The following is a 20751-nucleotide window of genomic DNA, read 5'->3' on the forward strand; positions in this document are numbered from 1 at the left end:
CTTACCACCACCATGTTCCAAAGTCACAGGACAGTATAAATAAAGGTTATCCCCACCAAACCCTAACATACGCAATGGCAACAGAAGGTATGTTATATAAAACACAAAAATGCTCTTGTATATTTATATATAAAATCATTCCTTTTGAACCTAAATCTTATTTTCTCAATGCCTTTGCAGAATATAGAGTTACAAGGGAAACATCCTTAATGACCCGAAGAAAAGGTTATGAACTGACATGGGCTATGAAGCACTAGAATATGTAATATTGAAAGAGAAGCGAGCAAAAAGTCTTGTGAGATTTTATTTAAGTTCAATGTTGGAACCGGTATACAAAAGTATTTCTTTTCTTTTCTGACAGCCCGCCCTTAATTTTCTGATGGTCATCCTGGTTGTAAAATGACTTAGGTAGGGGGCCAATAGCGTCTACCATGCACCCCACCACCACTAGACTTTTTTTTTTCATAGGTACCAAATTGTTCGGCAGGACCAACCCTTTCGAAATAAAAAATGTTCCCATGAAAAAACTCTTCAACTATATAACTTTATAAGATTTCACTGTTTCCATGGCAACCGTTCATTTTTACTGACCAAGATATGACTGATTATTCTCTAAATGGTAAATGGTCGTATTTTCGGTGTGTGTGTGTGTGTGTGGTGGTGGTGGGGGGGGGGGGGGGGTGCATGGTAGACCTCATTGGCCCCCGTACTAACTCACTTGCTGTGATTTATGTATTAACAGAACTTTAAAGAAGAACAAGAGGGCCATGATGGCCCTATATCGCTCACCTGAGTAGAGTTGCTTGCTTGAACAAAGCTAAAGCTTTAAGATCTAGGCCTTCTGGTTTATTTTTAGCAAATTTATGAAGATTTCCCTATGTACAATCAAGTAACCCCTGGTGCTGGGTCAATTTGATCCTGGGGGTCAAGATTTGAAAATTTTTTGTAGAGGTCCACTAGGCAATGCTACATGTCAAATATCTAAGCTCTAGGCCTTCTGGTTTATTTTTAGAAAAATTTGAAGATTTTTCTAAGTACAATCAAGTAACCCCATGGGACGGGGTCAATTTGATCCCGGGGGTCATGATTTGAACAAATTTTGTAGAAGTCTAATAGGCAATGCTACATATCAAATATCTAAGATTTTCCTATATAAAATCAAGTGACCCCTGGGGCAGGAGTCAATTTTGACCCCGGGGATCATGATTTGAACAAATTTTGTAGAGGTCCACCAGGCAATGCTACATGTCAAATATCTGAGCTCTAGGCCTTCTGATTTATTTTTAGAAAATTTTGAAGATTTTTCTATGTACAATCAAGTAACCCCATGGGACAGGGTCAGTTTGACCCCGGGGGGTCATGATTTGAATTTTTTTTGTAGAAGTCTATTAGGCAATGCTACATGTCAAATATCTAAGATCTAGGCCTACTGGTTTATTTTTAGAAATTTTTTGAAGATTTTCCTGTATAAAATCAAGTGACCCCTGGGGCGGGGTCAATTTTGAAGCCGGGGGTCATGATTTGAACAAATATTGTAGAGGTTCACTAGGCAATGATACATGTCAAATATCTAAGCTCTAGGCCTTCTGGTTTATTTTTTAATTTTTTTTTGAAGATTTTCCTATAGAAATCTATGTAAAATCAAGTGACCCCTGGGGCGGGGTCAATTTTTATCCCGGGGTCATGATTTGAGCAACTTTAGTAGAGGTCCACCAGGCAATGCTACATGTCAAATAACTAAGCTCTAGGGCTTCTGGTTTCTGAGAAGAAGATTTTTTAAGATTTTCCTATGTAAAATCAAGTGACCCCTGGGTCGGGGTCAATTTTGACCCCGGGGTCATGATTTGAACAAAATTGGTAGAGGTCCACTAGGCAATGCTTCACACCAAATATCTAAGCTCTAGGGCTTCTGGTTTTTGAGAGTAAGATTTTTTAAGTTTTTCCTTTTGGTTGCCATGGCAACCAGAGTTCTGCATGGAATTCAATTCTTTGAATAATTTTTAAAGAAGACCATCCAAGGAACATCCCTGTGAAGTTTCATCAAAATTGTCCTGTTGATTTAGGAGGAGATGTTGTTTAAAGGAAAGTGTGGACGGACGGACGGACGCCGGACGGTGAGCGATCACAATACCTCACCCTGAGCACTTTGTGCTCAGGTGAGCTAAAAAGCATTTTATTTTATTTCGTCTATTATTTAAAGAATATGGTATTCCGTCACTAGTAGATGGTGCGGATGGAAATATCTGGCCCTTGTATAACGACAGAGGCCCTCGACAGAGACTCGTTACCACCTAAACAGCTACTATTATTATCATTATTATTATACCAGATTTATATAGCGCCCTTTTTATGGTAAACACAGGGCGCGAAATTTCGCGAAATTACTAGAACAGTGGACAGAGCGATCTGACCAGAGGGACATAGTGATATAAAACCTCCAGAACAGATAGAGAGAAATCTTTTTAGATACAGACTTGTCCGGCTAACTTAGCCTAGCTCTTTGCGAATAGACAGTCTGGTTCTTTAACGCGCCTGGTGTATAGCACCGATACACGCGAAGCCGTTTTTCATGGGAAGAACCAGTACAGGCCTCTTAGTTAGGTGGGAGACACTCGAGAGCATCTCAGAAATTTTCAGTGCCTGGACCGGGATACAGCAAAGGCGCTTGAAGCTCTATCAGTAAATATATGCATTACTATATCCCACCCACCTAATATACTACTCTTCAAGAGATCTAACCTGCATATACTTTTTATTGATAGAGCTTCAAACACCTGTGGATACAGTTACACTCTAGCCAGACTTCAACCTGTGAAAGATAATAAATGTTCGGACTGCATCGCGGTTAGCCACTATCCGACACTACGAGTGGCAACTGTTGAATTCTGAGGAGACATAAGCTGTGATATGACAACTGAGTATTTTGGTTATACATGTGAGTTTTGATACGAACTAAAAGAAAATCTAATTGGATATTTACGCAAATACGCAGCCTATCTGTTGCTTGTCACTGGGGAAATTAATATCTGATGTCATGTAATAAAACACTTACTAAAAGGCTTGACAGTCAATAATCAAAACTATTATCGCCAATAGTTTTCCTGTTTAAACATATGGCGTCTTGCACGTGAAAAATAGGGCCAAACATATGACGCCAAAAACAAAATATTCAATATTAAAGTTATCTAGAAAAGGAGGACAAAAATGTGTCTTACCTCAGATGTTAGTATGAATTTTTGAAAGAATTTTGAAAATCGGCCTACTAATAAAAAAGTTAGAGGACACCCCTCTACTTTACACCCCTTCTTTTCTAGCCGGGCCCTAAAGCTGTTTCCTTTCCTGCTTTTTATGAATTATTTGATTTGAAAAAGACATGTTTAGTGTAACTTTTTCGATTGTTTAAAATGGGAGGTGATTGCAGTTCTAGCCTTTTACTTGTATCGTGGTTTTCTATATAATTTGTCTTTTACAGGGTACAGGAGACAGTGATCTGTTTCTTCATTTAATTTTCAATATTAAATAAGAAATCTTTACTTCTTTCTTGTCAGTCCGTCTGTTGTATATTTCAGAAAATAAAAGCATATTGTAATGTAGAAGTAAAGGTAAGTCAGCCCAGTTATAAAAAAACCTTTGAATTCATGTAACGCAGCAGCTCAAACCACTTTCTTATGATCGACATGCTACTGTTAATGTCTACGTATGTGTTGTACATTAGGTAATATGGTAAGGTAGATAATGTAAAAATCGAATCGGGTCAGACATCAATCAAACATTAGATATTACTTATTGATAGTTTGTAAATATGTTTTGAGCATGCGTTCATATAAACATACAATATGCAGCAACATTTTACATGCATTTTGACGATAAAAACATGGTGTATAGTTTACTTTGGGTATAGTTTAGGGTGTGCAAATGAATAGAACATTATTACTAAGCATCGAGTTTTTACTGTTGTCTTGTGTCAAAATGATGCAATGGCCAAACCCGGGTCAAAATCCCGGGAAAAGTGCAGTTTATGTGGGTAAAAAGTCCAAAACCGTCACTAACAGGATCGGACACGCCGTAATACATTGCAGTTGTATCCACCGCCCCGGCGTTGGAATCATTTTGGTCGATTATTTCATATTTTTGACAATTCGGCGATTACGAAGAAATAGTTTTTGTTTGATACGCTGTAATGCAAAGGTAATTAGGGGTCTTTTGTATAGAATACTGCAATTGTAATCGAACTTCTGCAGTAAACGGCAGCCCCTTATCAAACTGTACAGAACTGTTAATATTATTGGCAAGGAATTGCGCTGAACAAGTGTTTGTGGCTGGGAAAATACATATGCGGGCTCCTGCCTCACTTGTTGTTTCCAGCTAATCGTAAGAAAATAAGGTAAAACGCATTAGAAAACTTACCGATTACATTCACGCGGCCATATTTATCAACCGTTTCTGCGACGAATCCTCCACCGCATCTGCGAAAGTCAGTATGATATGGGCCACTTTAAAAAAGTAAAAAAAAAAAAAAAAATAAAAAATAAAAAATAATTGAAACTTAGCTTTTTTCTGAACATTCGTCTCGAGGACAGCGGTCAAACTAAAATTATAATGCTAAGACGGTCTGTAAACTTTGGATTTTATGCTGCCGGTATGTTCGTCCTGCAGAATTCAGTATTGTAATCAGCAGTGTTGAATAACCTCGTAATATACTTGAGACTGTGAATGCATTTTTAATCCGACACAGAACAATAGACTGCTTGTTTCTACGCAGAAATGCCTTAAGGAGTGATGTCAAATATAATGTCAGGGTTTGATATGATGGCGTCTCGGGACTCCATGCGTCCAAAGTTCAGTATCTTAAACAAATAATCTTATTTGTATTAAATAAAGCCCATTTTGAAGGACATAAGAACGAGGTAGAGGTATGTAATACAGCGATGATTTAAAGAGTATTGCCCTCGTGGTTGTTCTCTGCAGACCTTGAGCGGTCTTTAGAGATGGTACGTACCCAAATAAATCAAAGGGGGACAACTCTTAATTGATCAATAAACTGAAGCCAACATTAAACATTGATCAAAAGTGAAAGAAAAATCAGATAGGTCCTTTTTCAAACAACTTATCAGGCAGACAAAATATGACCTACATTTGTTTAAATCCCTTTTTATTCAATATACAATATGCACGCTTTTCTCATGACTTACACTGACAGTTATTTTGTGAGTTGTAGTGAGGTCCTGATAGAAAGTTTAGTAATGCATGAAGATTATATAGAATAATGCATACATTTCTTTGAAGAAAATTAACGACATTAAGAAACGTTATTAAGTTTTGATCTTTTAGCCAAAGTTGTTTATTTATTGTTCTCAATGGTGATACATTGGTTTACACAACATTTATCTATATCAAAATGTAATATGTATATATCCAACAATGAGAAATAACAAAAAAAGTTAAACTGGTAACACAAAAACGCATTGTCGTCAAATATAATTACAATGCTTTAAGGTAGTGGTTGTAATTACTACATGTTAAGGTAGCTGACAGGTAATGAATCTATGTAATGTATTTTAAGCTTTCTCAATTTAAACATTCTCTGGAGGGAACTAGCACGATCATATGCTTTCCTTGAAAATCGAATAAATGCTGAAAAAGCATATGGAGATTACTCTGTTTGATGATTTTCGTTACAGGTCAACTACCCTAAACAAACTAAAAGCTGTTTTATTTATTGTTGAAAACAAAGTAATCGGATAATTTCAGATATCAACATTAATTTAAAACTTAAACTGTTTACACAACTTGAAAAAAGGTTTTTGTTGGGGCCTCTCATTTACAAATATATCAACAATTATCACCTCAATTGAGTGCATTCATGAGTGGAAAATATTGATGGTATAGTGGACGCAACTTGACCCCGATGGTTGACCTTTGCATTATAATACATAATAAGGCACAACCTATTATTGAAAAGGAGTGTACGTAAAACACGAGCTGCACGAGAAAAAGGAAATATAATTTTGTGTAAATATAAATTAGTGTATTGGAAAGTTTTAACTGATCAAATGAAAGTATATATACTTTGATACTGCACTGTATACAAACTAATTCCATATAAATATACACGGCTACCCTAAACACCCTTGATTTCTATAATGAAATAACCGATATGAATAATCAGCCTAAGGTCAACCATCGCGGTCAAGTTGCGTCTACTATAAAATGGTGGAGGGGTTTGTTTACAATATAAAATCTTTAATAACTACTTTAAGGTACATTTTTGGTATGGTTTTGGTAAGCTTATAATAAAGAGCATGTCATTCTCTTTCACTCAGATTTTTATCAAGCGTTTTAGACTCTTGGATAGTCTTGGAATTTGACTTTATTAAAAGACAAAAGGAAGTTCAGTATAGGCTCTTTCAAAATGTTGAAAGTAGAGTAAACTTACCTTATACTCTATTGAATTTATTTAGCGGTGGGAGCTTTTGATATAGACTATAATTGGTTAAGTCCTAAAATCTTTGAAAAAACGGTTAATACAAGAGTTGTCCATTTTGCTTCAGATATTTTGAGAAAGTCATTTTTTAGATATCAAATATTTCTATTTTTGACATGGAGAAGAGGAAAACCATCAATATATTTAGAAAATTGGTGCACTTAGCTATCATTTCACTCTGAAAAAAACCTATAAAGATGAATTTGAATTTTTTAGGTACCATCTCTACGGTCTTCTGTGCATGTCCGGAAGTGATTATCAATCGGAGCGTATGGCAAAAGTACGCAAATTATTGCATGTTCGCACGCATTTAGTGTACAATTTGTATAATATACTGACTAAAGGTAAGGGTTAGGGTTACCACTGTTACAACATAATATATACATTAAAGATACTTATGAATCCAGTTTATACCGGACTCTGTAATTTATCACAGGCGCTCCAGGTCTTTTTAGCTCACCTGTCACATAGTGACAAGGTGAGCTTTTGTGATCACCCTTCGTCCGTCGTCCGTCGTCAGTCAGTCCGTGCGTGCGTGCGTCCGTGCGTCCGTCCACAATTTCTTGTCTGCACGATAGTGGTTTCAATTATGATTTTATTTTAACCAAACTTGCACACAACTTGTATCACCATAAGATCTCGATTCCTTTGTTGAACTGGCCAGATCCCTTTATGGGTTCCAGAGTTATGGCCCCTGAAAGGGCCAAAATTAGCTGTTTTGACCTTGTCTGCACAATAGCAGCTTTATTTAGGATTTGATTTTTACCAAACTGGCACACAACTTGTATCACCATAAGTCTTGGTTCCTTTCTTGAACTGGCCAGATTCCCTTATGGGTTCCAGAGTTATGGCCCCTGAAAGGGCCAGAATTAGCTATTTTGACCTTGTCTGCACAATAGCAGCTTTATCTATGATTTGATTTTAACCAAACTTGCACACAACTTGTATCACAATAAGATCTTGGTTCCTTTCTTGAACTGGCCAGATTCCATTATGGGTTCCAGAGTTATGGCCCCTGAAAGGGCCAGTATTAGCTATTTTGACCTTGTCTGCACAATAGCAGCTTCATTTATGATTTGAATTTAATCAAACTTGCACAAAACTTGTGTCACCATATGATCTTGATTCCTTAGTTGAACCGGCCAGATCCCATAATGGGTTCCAGAGTTATGGCCCCTGAAAGGGCCAAAATTAGCTATTTTGACCTTGTCTGCACAATAGCAGCTTCATTTATGATTCGATTTTAACCAAACTTGCACACAACTTGTATCACCACAAGATCTTGGTTCCTTTCTTGAACTGGCCAGATTTCGTCATGGGTTCCAGAGTTATGGCCCCTTAAAGGTCCAAAATTGGCTATTTTGGCTTTTGCAGCCATATAGAGACTTCATTTATGGTTTTATTTGATAAAAACTTCCAAAATAACTTTAACAACAATAATTCTTGGATTCCATGACAAATCAGATCCAAGCGTAGGTTAAGAGTTATTTTATATCTGATTACCTCCCCTGATTCTAATCAAAATGGATTTATATCAGTAAGTACTTATAGGACTTATTTGAAATTTCATTATTGTCATTAGTTGGACTGAGCCAATCAGGGTAGATAACTATGGACTGATTTTATGTCAAATTACCACCCTTTATTTCAAATTAAAATGGGTATATCTCCGTAACTTATGAAGATACTGATCTGAAATTTCATTTATGTCAACAGATTTATTTGGCAGATCCTTCTTTTGTTCACTTACAATATTTTTTTTTTAAATTACTTCCCTCTCACGTTACTATAAGGCTATATACCAATAAAAGAAATTGTTCTTTGTTTCATATAAAATTCAGCTACTTCAGACCAATTTTGTTACAGTTTCTAGATTTTCACTCTGTCGTAGACCTATTTTCCACAAGATATCCATACATTTGCTTCAAGAAAACGAAAAGAAAAAGGGGTGTTGAATAGTAGGCAGTGAAATGCAAGTCAACTGAAGTCAGGTACCCTCATATTGCCGCATTTCAGAAAGCGGTCCGCAGAATAAACACCCTACTTCCGTTTTCAAGTAAACAACTCGAAAACATGCGAGTATTAGCATGAAACGTGTCGTATTTTATGTAAAATTCATTCCACGAGTGAAATAATGCCCATTTGGCCCCCGATTTACGCCCTAATACGCGAAAAATGGAAAAATTAGGATCTATTTATTAGGGACTTCTTTCGACTACACCACGGAAGCACATTTTAGACCGAATTACTGCATTATAACCTATAAATAGCTTATTTTTAGTCACTTTTTTTTATTATTGGCCGTAGGGAAAAACTGAGACCACTTTTCTGTGGTACAACATGGATGGTACCTCCAATTTTTAGGTGTATTTTGACATATATGTACCTTGTAAGAATTTTTTTTTCTTTTTGGTTAAATTTCTTCCCTTTGCTGTTACTGTTCTTTGGACTTAGATATTTTTTCTGAGGACCTTCTTGTCCTCAAGTGCAATGATAACAGGTGAGCGATATAGGGCCATCATGGTCCTCTTGTTTCCAGGCCGGATCAAACTCGATGCAACGTGGCATGTGCCCCGTTAGATCTAGACCTGCCAAAATCCACTGAAACCAAATACAACCCTGTCACTGGTTGTAGATGAAGATAGGAATATCCGGTTTGAAGGTAATTGTTTTGATGTAACAAGGCTCTGCCAACTTAGTTATCATTTACAGCACAAATGTCATCTGGAATGATGTGTAACGGAGCCATACAGGTTTTGCCAGCATGGCTTAAATCACTGGAAAGGCCGGTGTGCAAATAGTACACTTGGAGCACTTGCACTGTAATGATAGTCTAGACTAAAAAACAAATGTAAAAGTTATACATAGGTTCCACTTTAGTTCTGGATAAGTAGGCCTATGTTTGGGGGATATTACCTCCATACCCAGATTGTGCCCAACACCCTTACTTGTCGGATATACGTCTTGTAAACTGCCGGGGACCGCTAAAATGCATTTTACCCACACTTCACTACGTTGTTTTGATGCGGCAATGCACGAGCTTTAAATGTACATGAATGCCTGCCGTAAGTCTTGCTTTAAATCTTTATAAATTTGCACACACCAGCAACTGTTATAATCTGACTTGCACAAGACAGATGAAATTACGTGATATACATGTAGGCTATGCCTTTAGAAAAGAGTTTCTATTAAACTGATTGAGTAGTACAAGTAACGCGTACTCTATCTACGAAGAAACATTTTGGCTTCAGAACTGTCACATTCCCCTGAGTAATCACAGGGCCTATACCTTATATCATACTTTATTCTAATATGAGTAAATAGTACATAAAGTAGGTTCAATTCTATAGTGACTTGTTCTTATCTAATGCACGCAATGATTTAGAAAACAGGCCATGTTTTAGTTTAAATTGCTTATGTGTTGTTTGCGACAAAAAGCTACGTACTGCCTCGAATAAAAAAGTTTCAAACGAAGAAGACGTGACTACTGATTGTTGTCTTTATACATATATGTATTAGATCTATATATTGACCAGTTCTGAAATTTGTTCTGGAGAAGAATTTGGTATTGCTGGTCTGTAACTAAGCCTGATATCTAAATTAATTTCCCAGTGACAGTTTAAGACGTTCGAGTATGTACAACCTATAATATGAACAGGTTGCCAAGTCATTTGGAACTCTTAAAAACAGGGTCGTCTTATCGGTTATTTTCACAAAGAAGCTTCGATATTTGAAGGCACTCAAACGTATGTTATTTTAAGTTTTGTGTCATTCATATAGTTGCGGATCGTATATTTAAAATGATTGCGTCTTACAGAAGTACTTAAGTATCAACTTAGTTTCCATCGTAGTAGATCTGGACAGTTTAAATTAGTATATGCAGGTCTGTTATGAATAGGGTCACTCTTTACATTCTGTTTGTTCGTGTGAATTCATGACGAAAACATTTATTTCAGGCCGAACATGAGAAATGCTATCATATATCTTGCTGTGACAGTATTTACGTGTGCGGTTTCAGAAAAAAGATTTCTTGTGAACAATAAGTGTATAAAATGATTTATTATCACATTTATAATTTTGGGAAAACATGAATATGTGCTGCCAATAAAGTACAAGTCAAATGGTTTATCGCGGCCAGAAATTTGTACAAACCGGACAGAAGTTGCGAAATTGTCATTTGTGCAGGAAAGAAGCGTTTACCGTAATGTCCAGTACTGGACAGGTATAGTGACCATGCACGGACACAGCCAATTTTCTCAGAAGGGGGCCGATCCCCTGCCTCCCCCCCCACACTGGACATTTTGAAATTTAGCACTTCATTTTTTGCATTCTGGGACAGTTTTATGGACTCACCTGTTAAATTTGGGAAAATGATAAAATCAAGCTTTCTTGAAGGTAAAATTCTTAGTTTCTTTTAGATAAATAATATGAATTATGTCGGGGTCGTATGTAGCAGCAGCCGCATATACTTTACATGCAGTCCTAATGTTGCCTTTTTCGAAAAACATTTTCTTTCCTTCTTGTCTTGTCCGGACCCCCGGTACCCCCACTCTGGATCCGCGCATGGTGACATATCATGCTTTCTGTTTATGCAGGTAAACTTGTGTTTTGGTTAAATTTCAACAGAGCACAATTGTCTGAACAGTGTACAAACTCATTAATGTTTTTTCGGGCAAGGGTGGAAAAAAAGTGGTAAACAATGAAAGCAGTAACAGCTTTATTTAAAAAAAAACAATGAGACAAACATTTCTAACATCTTTGGACCGTTCAAAAATCCCATGTTAAACATACGATAAAGCCCGAAACGCGTGAAAATGTTCCGAATGTAAATCGGCTGAAATAGACGCTCGTATAGTTAGATTATGCGTCTAGCTTGATTAAACTAGACGAGCCTACTTACTTATTACTTGAGGATGAAAAAACGTGTTTTTAAATGTTGCTCTAAAACAAGGGTGGCGGTTGAACTACTAAAAGTACAACAACAGTTAATTCACAACAAATCGTACGGTATGTTTTTATAATCAATAGAAGCTAGTCGTATTTACGCTTATGAGACCTGTTTCACCCATAAGTAAAGAATTCACAGGTCCATCATGAAATATTTTCCCCAGCGTGCAAATACTTGTCCTATTCAATATGATCGCGGCCTCATCGGCCGCGATCAATAATGGATGTTGATTCCTGCCTCAGCCATGCTGATCAAACGAAAATAGTTCGATTTGACGTTTCGGAGTCTTCCTCAGGACTGTGATGTCTGGCGGGAGGTCGTATCCTCAATTAGCATTCAGATCGGGGCCCCTCCGTGATTTCAATCGCGTTTTTGATCTTTCGTCTCACGGCCGACAACCCGGATGTTATTCATTGAGTACCCAGTATCTTTACAATGTTCACCCGCTGATGTACTCAGGTTCGCAACCGTCACAGTTGATCTTGTATATGACTCCGCATTGTTTTTCAGCTGGGGTAAGGTCTTTTTGCACTAATTTTGATCTTATTGTGTTAAATGGTTTGTGCTATGTTTGCACTCCATGTTTTTAAACACTTTTTGTAGTCTCTCTGAGATACATCTAGCATAATCGGAACTGCTATCCGTTTCCCTATCTTTTCTAAACTTTTCTTCTCCTTGGTCTTATCCTTCTCTTCTGGTATTTTCAACATCAAATTCTTATAACCATTTGCTTTAAGCACCTCTGATATATGTTTTTTCTCCGCCTTGATGTCTTCTGGCTCACTGAATACATTTTCTGCTCTATACATGACTGATCTTACAACTGATCTGATGGTTCAAGTCAAAATTTAGATACTGGTCTGTATGGGTGGGTTTCCTATAGATTTTCACTTTTGTGGAGCAATCATCATTTATATAAATACCAGTATCCTAAAAAAGGGAGGTAATCGTTTTCCTCATGTTTACTGGTGAATTTGATATCCTCACCGGTCGAGTTGATGTGCTCAGTGAACGAGTCTATCGAGTTCTCACTTATTTTCTTGAACGCGTCGTCCATGTCACGTCCACCATTGTCACGTGACGTCACAGTCCTGAGGAAGACTCTGTGACGGACTAGAAGTCAAATCATGCCTCAGAAAGGTAATAACTATCTACGTTAAGCCAATAGGTATGTCACAGATGTTTTATTGACAAAATCAGACAAAAGATGGGTTTTTTTTTCATCCACAAACGTGTCGCGTTTCGAACTTGTTCTATTTTATTCCCGCTGGTATCTATATCTTATTATTACATTTTTTCTTATATAAATCGCCGGTCAATAGTTTGTGCTCTTGACCGCACTAAATTGTGTTTGACTAAAGTCAAAACGTGAAGGAGAAAAATTGGAAAATGTATTGGTACTTGAGGAACAAAGACCATTTGTGATATACTGTTTCGTTTCTTAAAGTTTTGAATCAAGCCGAGCAAACCTATGTTTGAACTATAGACAGATCATTGAAACAAACTATAGATAGACGATTTATATGAGTCATTTAATATACTCTCACCGAATGTCTCGCCGGTATATAGTCAAAACTATTGTCCGAGGTCATAAACCATTGGGTTACTGTTTTATTGCATGATATCAGAAATAACTTTCTATATCTTAATGCAGCATTTTATAAACGGATGATTTGCTGTACTTTCATCAACAGAACAAGCTTATGGTAGTTCCTGTTCGGAAGCAAGTGACTGTGTTACTGCAAAGGCCCAATGTTCGGGAAATTCTCATGTATGTAGATGTGACTCACAGTTCTATCATGATACAGACAGCGATACCTGCAAATTAGGTATGTAGCATTTAAATATCTATATTATCAAGGACTAAGCTCCTCCTTTTAATACTCTTCCCAGTATCAATAATTAACTTTTTCGGATTGCAACATAGTTATGGCCTCTTAAATGACATTTTTTATTTACGTTTTCCTTTTCGAACTACTTTTCCTGTATAACTGGCTGTCTGTGAATGGATCTTAAGGGTTATGAATCTGTAAGAAGATCCAGTTAAATAATTTAAGTGGAGTTGCTGTAATAGGCCATCCCCAACCCCTCACCCACCCCCATTAAACGGAGAAAACTTTGTCCGGACTTTACAATGTTATTAGGTTAAATTGCCGCATGTCGTTCGGTTCATTACTGCTCTGATAAATGAAGTCCAGTATGATTTTTATCCAAACATTTCAAGAGCATGTAAAATATAAAAATAAAACTAGGCCTCCTTGTTGTTAATCGTCTAATTTACTACACTTCATGGTTCAGATGATTATGTATGTAAGCACTCCATCTGACGCCCTCGTGGTTCAATTTCTGCCCAACTAAACTCCGAACGATGACAAATCGGACGACAAACCACTTGAAGGCCTTTAATCTTTAGTAAAGTAATAAAGTAAATTGTTTATATTTCGGTATAGATTTAGGTAGTCCTTGTGCATTGAACTCGAGCGACTTGAGTTCAGTCAAAGCGCAGTTGAGAATTGATGAAGGATATAAAACCAGAATATATATAGACACTGAAGGCCATTCTACATTTGGCATCGGACACCTTATTACACGCAACGACAGAGAGTACGGAAAATTTCCTAGAACATATGTGAGCTCAGCTAGAATTGAGAGCGTATTTGACGCAGATTTAGCAGCTGCAGTTGTTACAACACACTCTATCTTCGCAAACTGTTCTTCGTGGCCAAGCGAGGTAAAACAAATAGTTGTAAACATGGTCTTCAACCTAGGAAACAGACTACGGGGTTTTACTGATTTTATAGCGGCAGTCAACAACAAAGATTGGGACACAGCAGCTGACGAGATGGTCGACAGCATATGGTACAGACAGACCGGAGACAGGGCTAAAAGGCTGGTGGAGCGAATGAGAAATATCTAGATTTTAACTCGCTGTCTGTTTAAATGACCCTTTTGACAGAGTAAAATTAAAATGTGGTAATTATTTTTTTCTTTAGATAATTAAACTTAAAAAGCTTATATAAATTCGAAAATTATTCATTATATTCAAAATAAAAGCTGCAACATAGGACTTCTTTCCCTTTTCTGAGATATTCGCAATAAATATGAGCGAATTCAGTTCAGTAATTGGTCGCAAAAACAGTTTAATCAGACAACCGTTTACAATAATAATAATAATAACTTTATTTAAAGAGGATAACATATTTGGCTATAGCCAGTCTAACATATGGTCCTCTAACATAATAATGTAAAAAATCATCCTAATATATACAGTGAAATGAAAGACATGAATAAAAATAATGTATTATGAACAAATTAATTCTTAGTGACATAAACAGTATGTAGTACAATGAACAGAGATTAGATAGGATAAAATTATGTACAAGTGGTGAAAGAATAAATGTTATTTGTAATCTGCGCACTAAAACCCTAAATACCCTTTTGTGAGAAAAATACGGGAAAGCGTTGGATTACATTTAAGGAAATAATATTGTTATTATGTCACATATGTGATAACAGATATAGACTAAAGTAAACATAATAACACTAGATATAAAAATGCGAACATTGCAAGTCTGTTACTCTTATTGATAAGACATGAAAGGAGATAAAAATGAATAAGAAAGAAAAAACGATAACAAATAAGAAGAAAAATATTTTTTTTGACAAAATTGTCATATGAATTATACATAACTAATTAGATAAGAAGAGAATAACAAAGAAAGCAGTGCCACAAGTAAAGTGAGTTAAAAAACAACAACACACATCAAGAGAAGATTTGTAATGAATAATGAATATATATCTTTATAAATGTATGTAAGAATGTTTTTCGTGAAACTTACAATGTCTGAGAACTCACGAGTGCGAAGAATGAACAGTTTACACCTATGAATGATATTGTGGATGGTGGTGGTCAGAGAAATGGAATGCACAAATCAGGAAATAAGGAAACGAACGACCATAATAGCACCCTTCCCCTGAGGCTATCTTACCCCTATTGCCAATACCAGTGCTGAAAGCCTTACATGGTACGCCCAGACGGGCTGCATATAGAGGTTCAAACCCCCTGGTTAATGGTGCCATCACTAATTCTTTTTTTTTAAAGAAACAATACTACACACTGCCCAACGAGTTTACAATACCCATGGAGCCTGTACCAGTAAGTATGGAAATATGTAAATTAAGTTTGAATTAATTGAATAAAAGCGAGATTGTTTATATAGTTTCATTTAAAAGATACAGTTTAAGGTGTTTTTTTTTTAAATTGACTCAGAGTTTCGCGATTTCTGATTTCGTAGGGGAGTCCATTCCACATCCTGGGCCCACCAACCGAGAATGACCTATCATATAATGCTGTTTTAGATCTAGGAACTTTGAGATGTTCATTTGTGACCGATCTTAAGGTTCTATTGTTAGAATAGGAAACCTTTGTGTTCAATTTATTAATGTATTGCGGTGTCATATTATTAAGTGATTTATAAGTTAAAAGACATGTGTGATAGGTTACTCGTTTAGTGATTGACAGCCACCCCAAGTCCCTGAACATGTCCGCCGAGGGTGTCATAATGTCACCTTTAAGGATTATCCTAGCGGCACGTTTTTGAAGTTTGGACAGTCCGTCTATGTTGTAGGCAGAAGTACCACCCCAAACGACACAACCATAATCAAATAGAGGAATAATGTATGAATTATAATATACAGTTAAAGATTCTCTTGGAACATATTTAGAGAGTAATTTGAGTAATGTTATTTTACGTGAAACATTGATGCACAGTTGATCTATCTGTTTATTCCAAGTTAAGTTGTTATCAATATAGATTCCTAACAATTTTTGAGTTTCTACATGAGGTAATATTTTATCATCATATGAAATATCTATTTGTGGTGTTATTGTGGTTTTTTGTACAGTACCTAAGCTCATGACTGAAGATTTTTCTACATTAACCACCATGTTGTTTTCACTGCACCATTTATTGAATTCATGAGCACTATTTTGTAAGTTTGTTGCGACTACCGTATGGTCTTTATTATGGGTGTGTATCGTTGTGTCATCAGCAAACATATCTGTATCACAACTATTCATAAAAAGTGGTTAAGTCATTTATAAAAAGTAAGAAAGTACAAGTCCTAATACAGAGCCTTGAGGAACCCCTGATTGAACTAAATTTTTATTTGACATTTCGTTATTAGCAACGACATATTGAAACCGTTCTTCTAAATAAGATTTGAAAAGAAGCAATGAACTATGACTTATATGATAATAATTCAATTTTTCAATTAAAATTTCATGATCAGCTAGATCGAACGCCTTTCTTAAATCAAAGAATATAGCACCAATTATCTCTCCGTTATTTATGTTTGTGAGCCAATTATCTATGAGTTTAACTAGCGCAGTTTGACAGGAATGGTTGTGTCTGAAGCCTGACTGCGATGTCTGTATCAGGTTATATTTGTTGAGATAAGCAAATAAGTGTTTAGTGACATGTCTTTCAAATATCTTTGAAATTGTAGACAGTACAGAAATAGGTCTGTAATTATTTGGATCAGATGTATTACCAGCCTTCTGAACAGGAAATACTTTAGCTGTCTTGAGGCATTTCGGGAATTCATTGTTGATTATTGCTACATTGATTAGATCCGTTATGGTCAGAGCTATGACGTTTGATGTTAATTTAAGTATTTTTGGGCTGAGATCATCAATACCCGTTGCTTTCTTCGAATCTAGATCATTGATAAGTTTTAAAACGTCAATTTCCTTAACAAATTAATGGTATCTGAAATTTTACATTCGGAGGAACTTTATCTTCTACAAATTGAGAGAGTTTTTCAAAATTTCGGTTATCAGAATGAGTTTTTTCTCTTGTTTGAAATTATATTAGTAAAGAAATTGTTTAAAGTGTTGATAATACTTCCTAGATCTTCAATCTTGCATCCATCAATATCAATACTTTGTGGAATAGAATTTTGACTGCCTTTTCCACTGATATCATTAATATGTTTCCAAAGGTATGAGTTGTCCTTGTTGTTATTTATAGCATTTGAAAAGAAATTTTGCTTACTTTTCCTTTTTAGTGTTTTAGTTTGATTCCTCCAATACATTGTATTTATATTCTGACCAATTTTTAGTTTTATGATAGTAATCTCTTTTCTTCTGTGTAAAGGTAATATCCTCGTTTAGCCAACTAGATCATTATGCACACCGATTATTTCTCCACTTGATAACCTTCAGTCCTGTAACAGATAATTTATCATTAAAGCAAGTGATGTGCACTGCGAAACGTTAAAAACGCCTCATCTAATTATCCCATGAAATGGCCTTATGTATATATATTTATGAAATGTGCATGGATATAGGACGCTGTTGCAGCTTTCTTCTGCAGGTACATACAAAAAACTGCATGATTTCAACACATAACGATATAGCCATGAACAGTATCAGTCAAGTTTCCTGGGAAAATACAACATGTTGAAACAAAATACAATGATATTCATTTACTGGTACATATTCGCAAATAAAGAAATGAATGAACTTTTGAATCTTAATCAGATGCATAAAGAACATACCAAGTTTACAACACACAGGTCTTATTTACTTGATTTAAAAGAATAGAAATTTTATTTATTTATGGACATATTTCTCTTCGCAAGAACACAGTTGTGTCCTGATTTTCTTTGATGATGTCTTTTAAACCAAATGTCGGTCTACACAGTGTGGTCCAAAAATAAACAGAAGTTAACAAATAATTGGATTTTCATATATATAAAGACCTTATTTTTTCAAGTTTTATTTTCATTCAGCAAGAAGGTCATAACCCCATGTGGTACATATACATTATATTGCATGGCAATAGTAAACATTGTATCAAAACACAATAAACAAATAATACTGTTCGTATAATATAACAAGTCTAACATCTCCAAAAATTTATCAATGTTACAATCTGACAAAATGATAACGAGATTTAAAGCAATGCAGTTGGTATGTTTTAAAATTTTCCAAGGATGAAAGCTATCTAAGGTTATCTTTACTAGACTGCATTCCACGGATGACCGTTCTTGTAAGAAAGCGAAAGGGCCTTACAAGATTCGGCTTGTGGAATCTTCACCGAAATTGGCAAAACCATTGCACTAACATTTTTGTAAATAATCTTATTCAAATAATGATATTAATACAATATAGTGAAAATAGTGACAACTATAAATGATTAACACTTGTATCATTGATGCGTTTCAAAAAATAAAATGATTCTATTTATGGCGAATTAGGTCGGATGCCGTTGCCAGATATGAGCTACCATAATATTATCAAATCTTGGGTTAAACTATTACGTAAAAATATATAGAAGGAAAGTGTACAGTATGCTTTATCAATATACTTTGAATTGCACATATAGAAACAACTGGTGTTCTTTGATAAAGGATTTATGTGTATGTTGGGTTTTCTCGAAACATGGATTTTTCAAACTGTAGGTGATACCAGTATGTTTTTATGGATAAAAGATCAGATCCTACAAAATTGGAATGAATGATTAAACGATACCAGCAGAGCTATATTCTGTAGATAAATATATTTCTTTATTTCCTCCAATAATGGAGAGCATAACGTATATACATGAACAACATCTGCGCAGTAATGTACATACAAAATAACAATTAGTTATACAATTATTTCAAATAAAAAGCATTAGCATTCATGGGCTGAGTAAAGTGAAAATCGAAAATAAACGAAATCAAAAGTTGAACGCCTTGAATACCAGGTGCTTTGAGAAAACAAAGTATTACAGGAGGAGTTTATGTCATTTAACACCACTATATGTACAGCCTAAACGACGAAACGAAAACGTTAGACAGCTACCAAAGGTGTATATTAATTTATAACTTGTAAAGAGATTTTGGATAAACTCCAGTAGAAAAATAATTGAAAGAGACATGCTAACCGATTAACACATTCTAATTGAGCTGTATATTACTGTAACTATAAGAAAGTATAGCTATATAATTTAATTTAACAGTATACGTTTAATTATTTTTGCAATGTGGTAGTGATTAAATTGCTATCTCTAGGGAGCTGTGTAAAAACCCAACACTGATCTTTTGGAGACAACTGGAACAAAAGCTTAAACCTTTCTACTCCGCACGAGTCTATGACCGAGTCCCACAACTGAGCACGTAACCTCGTGGCAGAAATATACGTAACGATTCATGTCTTGGACAAAAACAGATACTATGTACATTTGCGTCATGACACTTTCTACACCTCTGTAGTAGTTTCGGCTAATTCGGCGCGTCGGGTAATTCTGCGCACCTTCATTTGCATATTCACGTAAACACTGTGATCTCTGACGTCAATAAGCGTTTGTAGATGCGTTTATCCGACATTTTTACAACAATTTACACTGTTAAACAGTAAAAGAAGAGCTTTCCAGCATGAAGTAAGTATTTTCCAAAGCATAGCTGTTCAAAATCCACCAAAGATACTGCCTTCCTGAATGAAATTTGGTAAACCCCAACTTACTTTCATTTTGCTTGACAGCTTTGACAGCTGTGATTACTGACCCGAAACGAGTTAAAAATGGCTTCCTCGTTTAATGTACACAAATCAGAAACGCCAAATAACATATTTCCCTCTGTATAAAGCAATGAAATGCAATTGTTAATGTGAACTCCTCAAAAATTCCCACGAAAATGAAATCCAATGAAAAAGATGAACACTTTTTTTCAAATGTCAACATTGTATAGACCTGGAAATCTATAGTATGTATCATTATTTTAAGGTTAAGTGTAAGGTCATACCCTTAAACTGTTATTATCATCATTTGATAATGAAATTCATAGTTTAAACTGTATCTGAAGTGTAAACATTTGACTGTGGCCACTAATGGAACCTATTAACTCAGTACTACAATGCCATCAAAGTTCTCAGATCATTATCCACAAACCACTAATACTTTTCAAAGGGTATAACATATCTGGGATAGTTGAAATATAAATGACTTTCAGTAAGCATGCGCAGGAATTAGCCGACAGAAGTGACGTAATGTAAACAATATGGTTTGTCAGTTGCAAGTGATATTTGACCCAGTTTCATGGAGGTAAGTTGCTTTCAAATGTTGCAAGAGGTTAAGGAAAGATTCACTCTTCACAAAAATGATAAAGAATTGTTTACGCATATGCAAATGATGAATCTATGTGTCAAAGTTGGTCTTAGGTGCGTCAAATTACCCGACAGCACAGTATATTCTCTGCTGATAGCATAGAGCCTACGAAGTTCTTTAGAAATACACACATAGATAACAGTTTTGGGGTTTTCTTGGCCAACAAC

At 35.7% G+C, this 20751-nt stretch overlaps 1 protein-coding gene across 1 annotated transcript; it reads left to right on the forward strand.

Annotated features, from left to right (window-relative positions):
- Nucleotides 1-238: 238 nt before the first annotated feature.
- Nucleotides 239-14405, forward strand: LOC128546716 (uncharacterized). Its single transcript, XM_053517983.1, has 5 exons — nt 239-328; nt 3570-3602; nt 10143-10230; nt 13127-13261; nt 13883-14405. Exons 1-5 carry the CDS (start codon nt 239-241, stop codon nt 14347-14349), a joined length of 813 nt encoding a protein of 270 aa, XP_053373958.1. The 3' UTR covers nt 14350-14405.
- Nucleotides 14406-20751: the final 6346 nt, after the last annotated feature.

The sequence above is a fragment of the Mercenaria mercenaria genome, chromosome 11 (assembly GCF_021730395.1).
Source record: "Mercenaria mercenaria strain notata chromosome 11, MADL_Memer_1, whole genome shotgun sequence".
In the NCBI taxonomy this organism is placed as follows: domain Eukaryota; kingdom Metazoa; phylum Mollusca; class Bivalvia; order Venerida; family Veneridae; genus Mercenaria; species Mercenaria mercenaria.